Source organism: Phascolarctos cinereus, unplaced genomic scaffold (genome assembly GCF_003287225.1).
Source record: "Phascolarctos cinereus isolate Bilbo 61053 unplaced genomic scaffold, phaCin_HiC Scaffold_4;HRSCAF=312, whole genome shotgun sequence".
In the NCBI taxonomy this organism is placed as follows: domain Eukaryota; kingdom Metazoa; phylum Chordata; class Mammalia; order Diprotodontia; family Phascolarctidae; genus Phascolarctos; species Phascolarctos cinereus.
Genome location: NW_027555847.1, coordinates 321,146,577 through 321,162,575, shown reverse-complemented (window position 1 = coordinate 321,162,575; position 15,999 = coordinate 321,146,577). Strand labels below are relative to the sequence as shown.

At 38.2% G+C, this 15,999-nt stretch overlaps 1 protein-coding gene across 2 annotated transcripts in view; it reads left to right on the top strand.

The window, feature by feature from the left end:
• ARSB (arylsulfatase B) overlaps nucleotides 1-15,999 on the top strand; it is a 217,641-nt gene that overhangs the window by 141,527 nt on the left and 60,115 nt on the right. Inside the window, exon 7 of one of the 2 annotated variants that reach the window (XM_020998421.2) lies at nucleotides 6,834-9,441. The exons of the other annotated variant lie outside the window; for it this stretch is intronic. Coding sequence (XP_020854080.1) covers nucleotides 6,834-6,904 — 71 coding nt within the window. The 3' untranslated portion in view covers nucleotides 6,905-9,441. Of the gene's footprint in view, nucleotides 1-6,833; nucleotides 9,442-15,999 lie in introns of those variants that run through there. 2 annotated transcript variants of the gene reach the window in all.

Below are 15,999 nucleotides of genomic sequence, written 5' to 3'. Positions count from 1 at the left end.
GACACAAGGCATCCACTCAAAGTGATGGGGAGCTTCCTTGAATTCTCTTGGCGTCATGAGGCTATTAGTAGATCAGGCGGCCTCTCCACTGATTACCCTTCCTAACAAAGGCCCATCTCTGTTTTATATCATACTTTTCTTGGGTGATCTCTTTTGTACTGCCTGTCTTGTGTTTCTCCTGGTGTGTAGCATGCTTCAGCCTCCTCACACCCATCATGCACCTCTCTGTTGAGTGAACCTCACTTCAGTGCTTTGGAAACTAATATCATGGCATGCACAGTCATACACATACACCATCACTGAACAAGCATTAGTGTCAATGGGCCTTTCATTCATAAAAAAGTTTGGGGTTGTTTTCTTTGAAATTGGCATTTTCCCAAAGGCAATTTAGCCACTCTGTGCTTCCTATTCAGTCTGGGGGCCTGGCTCACTGTCCACTTGCAGTGTCCCTCTAATATGGATATAGACACTGAGGAAAGAGCTCTATAGCTTGTGTATCCAACTCTCTCATTACCTGGGTCATAGACATTCTTCATTCACTTGGTTTTTCTTATGTGGGTACTTACGTCAAATTTTCTGGAATAATTATAGATCTCATTTAGAAAGGTCTACAGAGGGCTTGATGTAATTAGCACAATGTCATCTTCATATAAGAATATCTGGAGCACCTCACCATCTAGATCAGGGGTTCTTAACCTAAGGTTAAGAATAAAATAAAAATAAACAAGAATTAAGAATAATTTTTTAAAAGTTACAACTATTTCAATACGATTGGTTTCTAGTAACTCTATGTATTTTATTTTATTCATTTTTTTAAAAAAATTTATTGTGAGAAGGGGTCCATAGGCTTTATCAGACAGACAGAGGCATCTTTGATGGTCTGGAGGGATCCCTCTACAATGTGAACTGTGTGCTGAACCTCCTCCCAAACAGTAGTGAACACCTTGGTGAACATTTATCTCTTTGTTTGATGGCTTGCCTTATATTAATAACCAAAAGGCAGTAAAGCAGGGCTAGGCTATGTCCATTGTTATCTTTCAAGGAATCTTTCATAACTTTGACATATGAGTGAAAGATTTTTTGTTGAGAGATTTTGAAGTGACATTTTGAACTAACAAATACAGTGTTTTTATATATTCAACCACATGGACTGACGTATATTAGTAGAAGAGGTTTCACCACTTGTGAGTTCCCTATACCAGTGAAATCAGAGTTCCAGTCCCTATCCTTATACTTCTCCATAGCCACGTGTACTCTTTGCTATAGAGAAACTGGACAGTTCTCTGTCTTTGAATACATACTATGCTCTCATATCTTCTCTTTCCCCTTCTCTTTCCTCCTTCACCTGTTGAACTCATCCATCCTTCAGTAAAACCCACCTCAATGCATATATGTTACAAAGGTCCCCATCCCGCTTCCTTTCCCTCCTCTCTCCGTATCCTCTTTGCACCTATCAGATTCTTGATTTTCCTCAAAAGAGTATATCTTCCATTGCACAATGCTATTTCTTCCCTTTAAGCTATTCTGTTCTTTTAAAATAATGTGTGTATTTCTAGAGCCATATTCTAATCATGAGAAACATCCTAACATATCTTGATGACATCTTGGAGGTATAAGGACACAAGATTTGTAGGGGAGCACACTATACTGCCAGCTACACCAATTGTGGTTTGGTTTTGTTTTGTTTTCAATGTAAATAGTATTTTGTTTTTTCCGCTTACATGTAAAGATAGTTTTCAACATTCACTTTTATAAGATTTTGAGTTCCAAATTTTTCTCCCTCCCCTTCCCCAAGATGGCAAGCAATTTGATATAGGCTGTACACGTACAATCATGTTAAACATATTTCCACATTGGTCATGTTGTGAAAGAAGAATCAGAACAAAAGGGAAAAACCATGAGAAGGAAAAAACAAAAATCAAAGTGAGAATAGTGTGCTTCGATCTTCATTCATACTACATCAGTTCTTTCTCTGGACATGGATGGCATTTTCCATCATTAGTATTTTGGAATTGTCTTGAATCATTGTATTGTTGAGAAGAGCTAAGTTGATCCTCATAGAACGGGGCTGTTTCTATGTACAATGTACTCCTGGTTCTGCTCACTTCACTCAGCATCAGTTCATGTAAGTCTTTTCAGGTTTTTCTGAAATCTGCCTACTCATCATTTCTTATAGAAGAATAGTATTCCATTACATTCATATACCACAACTTGTTTAGCCATTCCCCAGTTGAGGGACATGTCCTCAATTTCAGTTACACCAATTGTAAGGAGCCCGGTCTATTTTGTCCTGACGTATCAATTGTAGGGACACAGACACTCTGGGAGAATACTGAGATACTGAAGAAAGAGGAGCCCATGCCAGCTTGGTGGTAAATAGGTTTTATTAGGGCTAATTGGGAGAGTTTACTCACAAGACTTAGTCCTGTGGTGGCAGGAGGACAGAATGGTAGATTGCCTTCCCACCCTCAGGCCAGGCCAGGTATTATATAGAAACAGAACAAAAAAGGCACAGTGCCAGGGGTTGCCCAGGTTCACCCATGGGATAGTTGGAGCTTCGTGCTGTTTACATTTATTCAAGGTAGTTTACATGAACTGTGATACTTGAGGTCATGTTTCCAGACTCTGGGTACCACCATACATGAGGTCAAATTTCCCCCCTTTACCTCTATTTATTCTGTTCTTTGTGCATTTGCACAGAGACATGGAAGACCATAGGTTTTGTTATTGACTCTTTTTTTAGCCATTATCTCCCGGGAATTACTGGTCCTGCTCTTTGCTAACCTTAGTATATTACACCAGCTACTCTTTGTATCTGGGTGATCATATCTGTGTGGATAATTTTCTTTGTCCATTTCCTTTTTTTTTTTATTGGGAGAATTTCTTTCCCCTGAGGCAGTCAGGGTTAAGTGACTTGCCCAGGGTCACACAGATAATAAGAATCTGAGGCTGGACTCAAGTCCTTCTGACTCCAGGGCCAGTGCTTTTACCCATTGTGCCCCTTACCTGCCCTGAGAACTCTTGATATTCAAACGACTTCAAGTAAATGTATTTGAATTAGCCTTTATTAGGTACACGCCATCCCTTGCCAAAATTGCACCATTTCTACATGGTATTTTAGGATTTGGTCCAAAATTCTAAATCTGTTCCCAGATACCACCTTCTTAGCCCATGTTCACTTCCCATGTCTGTCTTTCTCTTCTGAATCCTCTACCTTCAGTCAACTATAGTGATGAAGATGATACTTGTGCTCCTAAGATCTTTAGGTTTTTCCTTAGAATTTTATAAACATTAGCCAGGCTTTCTAGGTTCCTTTGGTGATATCTTTTGTTTTCCTGCTCACTCACCAATGATTTACCACTATTCAATAGAGGCCATAAGATATAATAGTTCTCAGGAAACTTTTGGTGGTTATGATCTGGATTCATGCCCCAAAGGAGAGTAAGACCTCACTGTTGTATATGTTGGGTTCACAAATAATTGCTTCAGAATCCTTCAGCAAGGAGTCATCAATCCCAGCTGTTCTCTTCTTCTTCCTCTGACCATGACTGGATAATTTCTTACCTTATGGCACCTGTAGGTCCACATTATTATTTCTTAGATCACAGGTAGCTGCTTCCCCTCACACACACTCCCCAAATAGCAAGAACCTCATACCAGCAGTGTTATGTGGTGGTGGTTGTGTTCAGTCATTCTGTCATGTCTGACTCTTCATGACCCCATGGACCATAGCATGCCAGATCCATTTATCCTCTATTATCTCCTGAAATCTGTCCAAGCTTATATTCATTGCTTCCATGACACTATTTCATCCTCTGCCAACCCCTTTTCCTTTTGCCCTCAATCTTTTCCAACATCAAGGTCTTTTCCAGTGAATCCTGTCTATTCATTATGTGGCCAAAGTATTCCATATCTGTCCTTCCAGTGAATAGAGTTAATTTCTTTAAGTAGTGATTGATTTGATTTCCTTGCTGTCCAAGGAACTCTTAAAACCCTTCTCTAACACCATAGTTTGAAAGCATGATTCTGTGGCATTCAGCTTTCCTGATAGTCCAACTCTCACAGCCATACATGACTATTGGAAAAATCATAGCTTTGACTATATGGAACTTTGTTGTCAAAGTGATGTTTCTGCTTTTTAGTATGCTGTCCAGATTTGCCATAGCTTCCTTTCCAAAGGCAAGCATCTTTTAATTTCATAGCTGCAGTCACCATCTGCCATGATCTTTGAGCCCAAGAATATAAAATCTGACACTGCTTCCATTTCTGTTTCTTTTGTTTGCTAGGAAGTAATAGGACCAGGTGGCATGATCTCCATTTATTTTTAATATTAAGCTTCAAGCCAGCTTTTACACTCTCCTCTTTTACTTTCATCAAGAGGCTTAATTTTTCTTCACTGTCTGCTATGAGAGTGGTATCATCTGCATATCTGAGATTGTTGATACATCTCCCAGCAGTCTTAATTCTGGCTTTTGATTTGTCCAGCCTGGCATTTCATACAGTGTATTCTACATATAAATTAAATAAATAAAGTGACAGTGCAGTGCACAGCCTTGTCATACTTTCCCAACCTGGAACAATTGTTCCATATTCAGTTCTAACTGTTGCTTTTTGACCAACATACAGGTGCCTCAAGAGAGAAGTAAGATGATCTGGTAGTCCCATGTTTTTGAGGACTTTCACAATTTGTTGTGATCCACACAGTCAAAGGCTTTAGTCTAGTAAGTGAAGCAAAAGTAAAAGAAGAAAAGTTTTCTGGAACTCCCTTGCGTTCTCTTTCTCCATAGTTTCAGTTACCAAATGTTGGTAATTTGGTTTCTGGGGTTCCTCTGCCTCTTGAAAACCAGCCTGCTCTTTTGGTAATTCTCAGTTCACATAATGCTGAAACCTAGCTTGCAGAGTCTTAGATATAACCTTGCTGTCTTGTGAAATGAATGTAATTGTTTAATATTTTGAACATTCTTTGGCATTGACCTTCTTTAGGATTAGGACATAAACTGACACCTTTTCTGATCCAGTGGCCACTGTTGAGTTTTCCAAAGTTACTGGCACGTTGATTGCAGCATTTTAACAACAATGTCATCTTTTAGGATTTTAAATAGTTCAGCTAGAATTCCATCATCTCCATTAGCCTTATCATTAGTAGTGCTCCCTTCAAGTGGATCTTAACCCACTTGACTTCACTCTCAGGATATATGGTCCTAGGTTAGTAACCACACCTTCATGGTGATATTAAAATCTTTCTTGAATAGTTCTATATATTTTTGCCACCTCTTCTTAATCTCTTCTACTTCTGCTAAGTTCCCATAATTTTTGTCTTTTATCATGCCTGTTTTTGCATGAAGCATTCCCTTTATTATTCCAGTTTTCCTGAAGAGGTCTCTTTCCCATTCTGTTGTTTTCTTGTATTTCTTTGCATTGCTCATTTATTTTATTTTATTTTTTAAAATTAATTTATTTTTGGTTTTCAACATTCACTTCCGTAAGTTTTTGATTCTTAAAATTTCTCCCCCTCCCCAAGATGTTGTGCGATATAATATAGGCTGTATTTATACATTCATATTACACATATTTTCACGTTAGTCATAATGTAAAAAAGAATTAGAACAAATGGGAGGAACCACAAGAAAGAAGAAACAAAACGACAAAAGAAAAAGAGAACAAATAATATGTTTCCATCTGCATTCAGACTCCAAAGTTGTTTCTCTGGATGTGGATAGCATTTTCCATCGTGAGTCTTTTGGAATTGTCTTAGATCCTTACATTGCTGAGAAGAGTTAAGTCTATCAAAGTTAGGCATTACACAATGTGGCTGTTACTGTATACAATGTTCTCCTGCTTCTGCTCACTTCGCTCAGCATCAGTTCATATAAGTCTTTCCAGGTTTTTCTGAAGTCTGCCTGCTCATCATTTCTTACAGCACAATAGTATTCCATTATGTTCATATACCACAACTTGTTCAGTCATTCCCCAGCTGACGGACATCTCCTCAATTTCCAGTTCTTTGCCACCACAAAAAGAGATGCTATAAATATTTTTTGTACACGTGAATCCTTTTCCCGTTTTTATGATCTCCTTGGGATACAGATCTAGAAATAGTATTGCTGGGTCAAAGGGTTACATTGCTCATTTAAAAACAAAAACCTTCTTATCTCTCCTTACTATTCTCTGGAATTCTGCATTCAGTTGGGTATATCTTTCCCTTTCTCCTTTACCTTTTGCTTCCCTCCTTTCCTTAGTTCTTTGTCTTCATCAGACAGCCAGTTTGCTTTCTTGTTCTTCTTTTTCTTTGGGATGTTTTTTGTTGCTGCCTCTTGTACAACATTGTGAACCTCTGTCCATAGTTCTTCAGGTACTCTGTGTTCTAGATATAATCCCTTAAATCTATTCATCACTTCCACTTTGTATTCATAAGGGATATTATTTAGTTCATAATTATATGGCCTGATGGTTTTCCCTACTTTCTTCAATTTAAGTACAAATTTTGCAATGAGAAGCTCATGATCTGAGTCACAGTCAGCTCCAGGTCTTGTTCTGACTACATAGAGCTTCTCCACTTTTGGCTGCAAAGTATTTAACCAATCTGATTTCTGTATTGACCATCTGGTGATGTCCACGTGTAAAGTCACTTTTGGGATTGTTTAAAAAGAGTGTTTGCTACGAATGACCACTGAGTTGTCTTCACAAAACTCTATTAATCTCTGCCCTGCTTCATTTTGTACTTCAAGGCCAAACTTGCCTGTTATTCCAATTATCTTTTCATTTCCTGCTTTAGCTTCCAGTTACCTGTGATGAATGTGACATCTTTTTTTTTTTTTTGGTGTTATTTCTAGATGATGTTGTAGCTGATCAACTTCGACCTCTTCAACATCAGTGGTTGGAGCATAGACTTGTATTACTGTGATGGTGAAGGTTTGCCATGGATTTGAACAGATATCATTCTTTTGTTTTTGAGATTATACCCCAGTACTGCTTTTCTCCTCCTTTTATTGACTACAAGGATTACCCTATTTTTAATAATGGATTTTTGCCTACAGCACTATATATAATGATCTCTTGATTTACATTCACCCATTCCCATCCATTTAAGATGCGGATGTTTAATCTTCCCATCTCTTCTTTGACCACATCCAGCTTACCTTGCTTCATAGATCTTACATTCCAGGTTCCTATGATTTTTATAGCATCAGCTTTCCAGTAGTCACCAGACACATCGACAGCTGAGCATCCATTCAGTTTTGGTCCTGCCAGTTCATTAGTACCAGTGCTATTTGCAGTTGTCCTCTACCCTTTCTAGTAGTGTATGGGACACCTTCTGACCCGAGGGACTCATCTTCCCATGTCATATCTTTTAGCATTTTAATACTGTCCATGGGGTTTTCTTGGTAAAGATGCTGGAGTAGTTTACCATTTCCTTCTCCACTGGATTATTACCTTTTGTCAGAACTTTCCACTATGACCTGTCCATCTTGGATAACTCTGAGTGGCATAGTTCATAGTTTCATTGAGCTGCCCAAGTCTCTTCACCATGACAAGGGAGTATTGCATAGCTAGCTGTAAATATTCCCTGGACCTCACAGAAGCATGTTTTGCAAGGAAGACTATTCTTCCTGATAGCTGAGAAAAGACAAGCATTCCTCCAGCCCTTTCATCTTCCTCCCCAGGATGTAACTTGTACTTTGTTCAAAGATAGGTATTACATGGTACTAGCAGGAACACAAACAAAGCGCATCCTCTGCAGACCACTGAAAAATTCTCTTAGATCTACATGCTTGAAGCAAGAGATTCAATGTTACATTCTTTTTGGTATTATTTTTTATGGAATAACCTTTTGGTTAACTCCTGCAGCAAACTGCTTATTTGTGAGACAGGATCCTAATGAAATCCACTCACTTATTTCACCTTGCCTTTGATCTCCCTACTTTCCTAGATGCTAGGTTGTCTTTCCTTATTTTGGTATACAAACAGTCATTCAACAAACATTTAAGTACCTACTATGTGCCAGGCACTGTGCTATGCACTAAGGATAGAAAGAAAGGCAAAGGGACAGTTGGGTGGCACAGTGGATAGAGCACCAGCCCTGAATTCAGGAGGACCTGAGTTCAAATCCTGCCTCAGACACACATCACTTACTAGCTGGGCAAGTCACTTAACTCCATTGCCTACAGCAAAAAAAAGAAAGAAAAGAAAGAAAGGCAAAAAGACAGTCCCTGCCCTCAAGTAGCTTATAATCTAATGGAGGAAGACAACACACAAAAGGAGGCTGAAAAGTTTGGAGGATGATGAAGAGGTTCAAAAGGGTGCAGCAAGGTAGAAAGTAAACATCTGGCTGACTGAGTCACTCCCCTATTCAGTGAGCTCCAGTGGTTTCCTCTTACCCCTAGGAACAAATATAAAATCCTTTGTTTTGCGTCTGAAGCCCTTCACAACCTGCTCCCACACCTTTACAATCTTCTTACACCCTACTCCCCCCCACACACTCTATGCTGCAGGGACGCTGGCCTTCTTGCCCCTCCTCATACAAGACCCTCCATCTCCCTGCTCTGAGCATTGTCACTGGCTGTCCGTCATGCCTGGAATGTCCTCCGTCCTCATCCCCACTTCCTGGTTTCCCTGGCTTCCTTCAAGTCTCAGCTAAAGTCTCACCTTCTGAAAGAAGCCTTCCCATCCTCCTACTCTTAGAGACTTCCTTTGTGTCTACACCCCCGTTTATCAGAAATATATCGTGTTTGTACATAGCTGTTTACATGTTCTCTTGTCTATTAGACTGAGCTCCTTGAGAACAAAGATTGTTTTTTGTATCCCCAGTCTTAGCACAGTGCCTGGCACATAGTTGACTTGACTTAACTTGACATGTTTCCCATAAAGAGATTTGAAGTTGTCAAAAATCTAATTTAGAAGAAAGGAGAGAGGAAGAGACAGAGATACAGAGACACAGAGAAAGAAGCAGAGACAGAAACAGAGAGATACGCGGAGAAAATAAGTAAAACCTTGACCTCCGTTTTTTCTTATCCAAAGCCTAAGCATGTTTTGTAGTTAACACACACACACACACACACACACACACACACACACACACACACACACAAAATTTAGAAGAATTTCACAGTTGATAAATATTTGTTTCTCCTGAGCAGGTATAGCTTTGATAATGTTAAAAGCAAGACATGGTTTGTTGTTGTTTTTAAATTTAGTATCTAAAAGCCAGAGATGAGAACACATCTAGCCTTTTCACTTCTTCTCCTTCTTCTTTTTTTCTTTTTAGGCAATTGGGGTTAAGTGATTTACCCAGGGTCACACAGCTCTAGTAAGTGTCATGTGTTTAGTCTGAGGCCACATTTGAACTCAGGTCTTCCTGACTTCAGGGCCGATGCTCTATCCACTACTAGCTATCCCTTCACTTCTTTTTTTTTTAATTAAACAGCAACATTTTCAAATTATCATGAGTTTTTTAATCATTCAACCAAATTTCAAATAGCACTAGTAGCCCTGCATCGAGGTAAAGTGAACAGCATTCCTTATAAATGAATATGTTAAAGGCAGGAAATGTAAAGGAACATGCATCAAATTATTAGACATTTAGATAATTTGGAAGAGTTTTGATAAATGTAAGAATTAGACATTTTTCATAATTTTACATTTTCCCTTAAAAAAAAAACATTTCAAGTCGTTGATGGTTTGGCAGCTGTGAGGGTGACGTCAGCTCTTCCATCGTGCATGATCTGCTTTCTTTTAGACAGCCTAGTGGCGTGTCATCAAGTTCTGGTGATTCAGCTGAATTAAAAACCAACTGGATTTGAGCTTAAATTTCCCAACTGCTAAACCAACTATATTCCCAACCACACAGCCATCACTTAGATGGTCTGCTTTTGTGGACTCCTGAAATCCTATATCCCTACATAGACAGCTTCACTTTCAGTATCAGAAGTGAATGAGTAAGAAAAAATGCTTGCTTTAATTCTGAATTGTTCATCAAGAACGTCTAAATGATCTGTGGTATCTTTTACTCAAGGCTGCTAATTGATTAATGAAGTGCCTACCCTTGGAAAGCTCCCAGTCTTCATTGGACTTTGATTAATCTGTTAATCTTTCTCGTTTTTTTCAAGAACAAATCATTGAGTTGATCATATGAATTAAAAGGATGATGTAGGAATCTCAAGTAAACAAGCTGTGATAGGTGGAACTTCTAGGTCAGTATTATTCAAATATTTTGCCAGTTTTTTCACATTTCCCACACACTGTCTATAGGAAGAAATGAAATGAAAAAAGCAGGATTTCTGTGTTGCTGAAAAAAAAAAGTAACAGTTTTCTTTTTGTTTTTTTTTCCATTCCAGAAATGCTGAGATTCTCAGCTAAAAGTTGTGTGTAACAGGTATATTATGTGTAACATGGCCACCTACCGTGTAACTTCTCATACCTCTCACATGGACATGTAGCCACATACACCCTTCTCTGAGCTGACTAGATTATTCCAACCTGCTCTCACAACTGGCAGGTCTAGATTTCCAGAGAAGGACCACCACATAATTATACTTAATTCTGTCAGGGTTCTTGGGATTGTGAGGGAATGTACCTCTCCCTGTTGTGAAGGAATATACTACTTACCTACTTACCACTCAATCTCTTGAACCCCCATTCATGTACTTCTGCTTAACACAAGTTACTCACAATAATGGCATTCATATCTTAAACATAACTATTTGCTTAACACCAAGGCAAATGAAAATTATGTCACAAATACTCATTATTAAAGCAAATAAATACTTAACAATGCACACCTAAATCTAAGTCACACGCTTTTGCCAGTACATTTAATATCTATGAAGGAGAGTGGACAAACTCCAAACTACCAAAGACTAATGTGGGGATTTGTTTTGCTTGACTTTACATATTTGTAGCAGGGTGTTTTTTGTTTGTTTGTTTTTCTTGCTTTCTTAATGGGTGGGGGAGAGGAAAATGGAATGGAGAGAACTTGGAACTTCAAATAAAATAAAATTGAATTAAAACGAACATCTGCCAAAGAGGAAAATAAGTGAGGAAAATCCACTTGTTTTGGGTAACTCACAACTGTGGAACTATAAACTTTAGTATCCCTTCCATCTCAGGAACTATCCCTTAAAAGTTCCTTGATGGATATAGCTTATGTAGTGATTAGATGCTGCTGCTGCTGCTGCTTCTAAATTTAGTTGATCAGCAGTGTTTGCTTGACCAACACCTCAGTGGGCACTACTATTTATCCAGAGTAGTTGATCTGCCCAATAACTTCTTTCAATCTCTACTTTGAATCTGTCCTTCTGCTCAACTGGGCTCATCAAAAACCATAATAGCTATTATTCCCATCTTCAGACATAACTGAAATCTTATTTACTTCTGGAATCTTTTCACTTCTCTCTCTCCTTTTATCTTTCTGAATTCAGATCTATATTTGTTCCTTAATTATATTTGTTCCTTAATCATACAGTAATTCTGGTGTACATCTCTCCAATACATACCAGCTTCTCACATTTAATAATAACAATAACAATAATCATAGTTATCATTTATATAGTGCCTATTATAGGCCAAGCACTGTGCTAAGCCCTTTACAAATATTATCTCTATTGATTCTCACAAAAATCCTGGGAGGTAGGCACTGTTATAATCCCCATTATTATCAACTGTTTGTCTAAGAGCTCAGTCAGATTCTGTCTCTCAGAGTAAGTTTCCTCAGAGCAAAGTGGACTTAACTCAGCAACAATTCTTAAAGGGACAGTATCTTATATCTAGTTTTCCCTCTCAAAGGTCAAGAGCTGGTTTAGTGGGTGAGAGGCAATGATGATAAGAGAATAGGTGGATGACAAGTATTCATGGAAAAGAGGAGCCAATTAGGAAAAGAGGATAGAAGTCAATGTTAATAATAGTTAATAATCAATAATAAAGTTTTGAGGAACCATAACTCCATCCATACCTCTTCGGTGCTCACCAGTAACCACCAACCAGTATGAAGGAACTGTGAGATCTGACCCTTTACAATTCTACTCCAAAGATCATTGTATATCATAACAGCAATATTGTAATAATGATCAAATGTGAAAGACTTAGCTGATGAACCCTTAGTGCAAATTGAAATATAATTTTTGCTTTTATTTTCCTTGCTTTTTTTGAGACATGGCTAATATGGAAATATGTTTTTGCATAATTTAATGTGTATATTGATATTATACTGCTTGCCTTCTCAGGGGATGGAGGAGTAGCTGGAGGGAAAGAATTTGGAATTCAAAATTTAAAAAAAAGTTTTAAATAAATAATGAATTTGGAGAAAAAATAAAACACAAAAAGTACTACTCCAAAGCACTTAATCCTCCAAGTTTAAAGTGAAGATTTATCACAAATGTTTAAAAACAGACAACTTTTTAAAAACACTGTAAACATTATAGTGAAAAGTTTAGAGAGAGGGAAGCTAGGTTCTCCACAATCTAGCAGGTGTCATTCAATTAAGCCCTTAACAAGTATTTTTTGAATTGGGTTGAAATTGCGTCCCAGCCCTGCTGTTTCTTCACCTGGTGCCTGTGGAAGTCAGGCAGCATTCCATAATGGGTAGTGAACTGACCTCAAAACCAGGAAGATTTGGTTTCAAGACCCACCTGTCACACATATTGCCTGTGACTCTGGATAAGTCACTGGATAGCCTTCTTTGGTAAAGGAAGTTTCTTTACCTGGGAGTTCCCTGTGCCAATGAAAGCATGGTTCTGGTTCCCTATCCCTAAACAGTTAACTCCTTTATGTCTGTCTCCTTTGTAAGATGTAGATAATGATATGTGTTTACAAGATCACCGATTTAAAGCTGGTAGGGACCTTAGAGGCTGTCTGACCCAGCCCCCCATTGTAGAGCAGACAAAAGCAATGCCCAGGGAGGGCAGAGTCGAGAGATAACAGAGTAGGGATTTGAACCCAGTGTCTCTGAACTCAAATACAGCATTTTCCACTGCACCACACTGCTTCCCTTGCCTCCTCCTCCATTATCAGCTACCCTATTGTGTTTTGAGTAAAGAGCTTTGTAAACAGTCGATAATGTACTTAATCTTCCTAACTAAACAACAGAAGTCTCACCATCCCTGGTAGCCACATTTTTTAAGGCTTAGCCTTTCTAGAGGCTAAAGATAGAAGGATGCAGAGTGGGGATGGAATTGAAAATGTACCCATGGTGTGCAGGTGAGAAAGAAAACTCTTCCTTTTTGATAATGTGTTGGTGAGTGGTAGTATTGTATCAGTAACAGGATTATAGATGAAGGGGGCAGGAGGCTTTCTGAAAGAGATCCATCCCTTTCCTCAGGACATATTATTATTGTTCTTGCAATAAAAGAAGATTCTAGAACACAGAGAGCTAACTCCCACATATTTTATTCTTTATCTAGTTATTTCAATATTTGGAAAGAAAATGCAGCCTTCTAAAAATGTCATGCTCAATATTCCTGGAGTTTGCACTGGTATCCCTCATAAACTGTGGACTATGACCTTTTTTGGTCTCTCTCCTCTTTTATCCTCCCCTCCCTTCCCTCTCACAATCACCTCCCCTTCCTCCTCTTTCTTTCACTTCTCTTTGAATTCACATTGAGTAAAGGGTATGTATGGCCCCAGGAAGGAAAATCACTGTCTACAAAGAGAGCTATGTCACTCTGGTGCCTAGGGGATCAAAATTATCCACTGTGTGAGCCTCTGAGGGATTAACTTCACTTGCTTTAGGACATCTTGACCTCTGACTGATGAGAAAGCATGAGGCCAACATTGAATTAACCACTTACTATACTGTCAAGGTCATAGACCCATCTCATCCAACTTGACCACACACCATATCAAATCCAGGTGACTGTATTCATCATTCCTACTCATTATTCATATACTTAATTTGAACAACAAAAAAATAATAAAACATACCTAAAGTTTCAGTGGTCAGCAAATTTAATTTGTTTAAAATCCAGAGTAAGTTATAATTAATATTGCAAAGGAGAAACCTATTCTTTCCCTCCCTCTTACACACCCCTTCCCTTCCCCCCCCAAAAAAAAATTGTGTCTGTCATTATTTCTAATGCTGTAAGTATACTCAGGTACATTTTTCAAGGATTCCTCGTATAGTGGGGAAAAATCATCGGATTTGGAGTCAGAGTCAGAGATTTGAACTGAGTTCAAATCTCAACTCTGCAGTTTCCTCTCTATTTACTACTTAGGACAAATCAGTTCATCTCCATGGATCTATTCCCTCACCTATAAAATGAAGGGACTGGGCTAGACAATCCCAAGGCCTTTTTCATCTCAATATCTAGAAGTCTATGGTGATCCTCTAATCCTCTCAGAGTATAAGTAGGTATGAAACATCCACGTGTAACCAGACTAAAAATATCCCTAATTCAGTTGAGTCCAGACATTTAATAACACCTTACTCCCTGAAACCTATAAAAATGAATAAGGCATAGACCTTAACCTCAAGGAGCTTGCGGCCTAGCAGAGGAGATGAAACATGTAGACAAATAACTGTAGTACAAAATTGAATAGGAGAAGAATGATGAAAAGAAAGAAATCACTTCTGACTAGGGCACAATTAAGGAAGGCTTCAATAAGGAGCGGGCAACTAAAGAACTGGAACTTGAAGAATAGGTAGAATTTTAGCAGGGAGAGAATGACCCGATATGAGGAAGTTTTCTTAGGAAGCATAGCATTTTCCACCCCACAAAAAAATAGTCCAGGGAATCTGAATCTGTAGTTAATTGTATGTTTTTATGTTGTTTAGGATTGCTTACTATCTCAGTGACAGTAATAAATTACAAAGTCTGGCTAAAGACCAGCCTCATCAATATTTCCAGAATTTCTATTTGATTAATTTACTAAAAGTCCAGGTCAAAGATATTCCACAAACCTTTTTATTTTAATAAAATAACCCAAAGTCTCCAAGTTTGTCAGAAAATTCATTATCACCATAAAGCAGCAAAAGGTCACAAAATATCTCTTTCCATATTCAAGGAACAAAAATTCTTATTTCTTCAATAATTCATTACCATAGCAGAACAAGAGAAGCCCCTGACATTTCACATCCTTTTTCTTCAGGGAAAGTAAATGGTCCATATATCATGGTAGAAAATGACAAACAAATTAATAGAAAACAAATACACATTCACCGTCTTCCCCTGTGCCAGGCCAAGCACATCCAGAATCTACTTTTGCTCTTAGGTCTTCCCAACTCTACAAAGAGACAGTTACTGTAATGGCATCAGTACTTGGTATACAACAAATTGAAGAAACATGAGATGAGAAAAGAGAAAAATTCCATCATTCCATACACATTTAACTACAGTGGGAAAATCATTGCTGGCAAAGTCATTGCTGGAAAGCCTGGAATAATAAGTGGAAATATTCTGGAACTAATCTTTACTAATTTTAGAGACAAAGCCTTAACTGTAAGGAACTTGACAGTGTTCTAAGAGATATCACAGTGCACCAAAACCCTTTTATGATATTATTGTTGTAAGATCACGCTCGCCTCATAAGGTAATTTCAATATCAAGCTCTGTGTCTGCTGTGCAGGGTGACCCAAAAGGCTTAATGCAGTTTTAAGTTTTTAATGCTTTTTTTTAGGCAATTCAATTTAACAAATATAACTATCTAGTGGGTACAAAGCTCTAGATTAAACAAAAGTAAAAATAGGCCCTTCCCTCAGGGAGCTTATATTCTACTTCACTTAGACCTAACATATGATACACAATTGCATGTTGATTGATTGATAATATGTTAATTAACTGGAACAAAGTAAGAAGGAAACATGGGTCAGGAATGATTTTAAAACAAACATAGATGTTTATATGGTAAGTTGTAAAGACCCAGATAAAAGGATGAAAAGAAAGATTTGGAACTCAGGGGGTTAATGTTGAGAACATTAATTTAAAAGAGAGAGAGAGAGAGAGAGAGAGAGAGAGAGAGGAGAGAGAGAGAGAGAGAGAGAAGCTTGGGGGGAAAGGGTGGAAGGAAAGA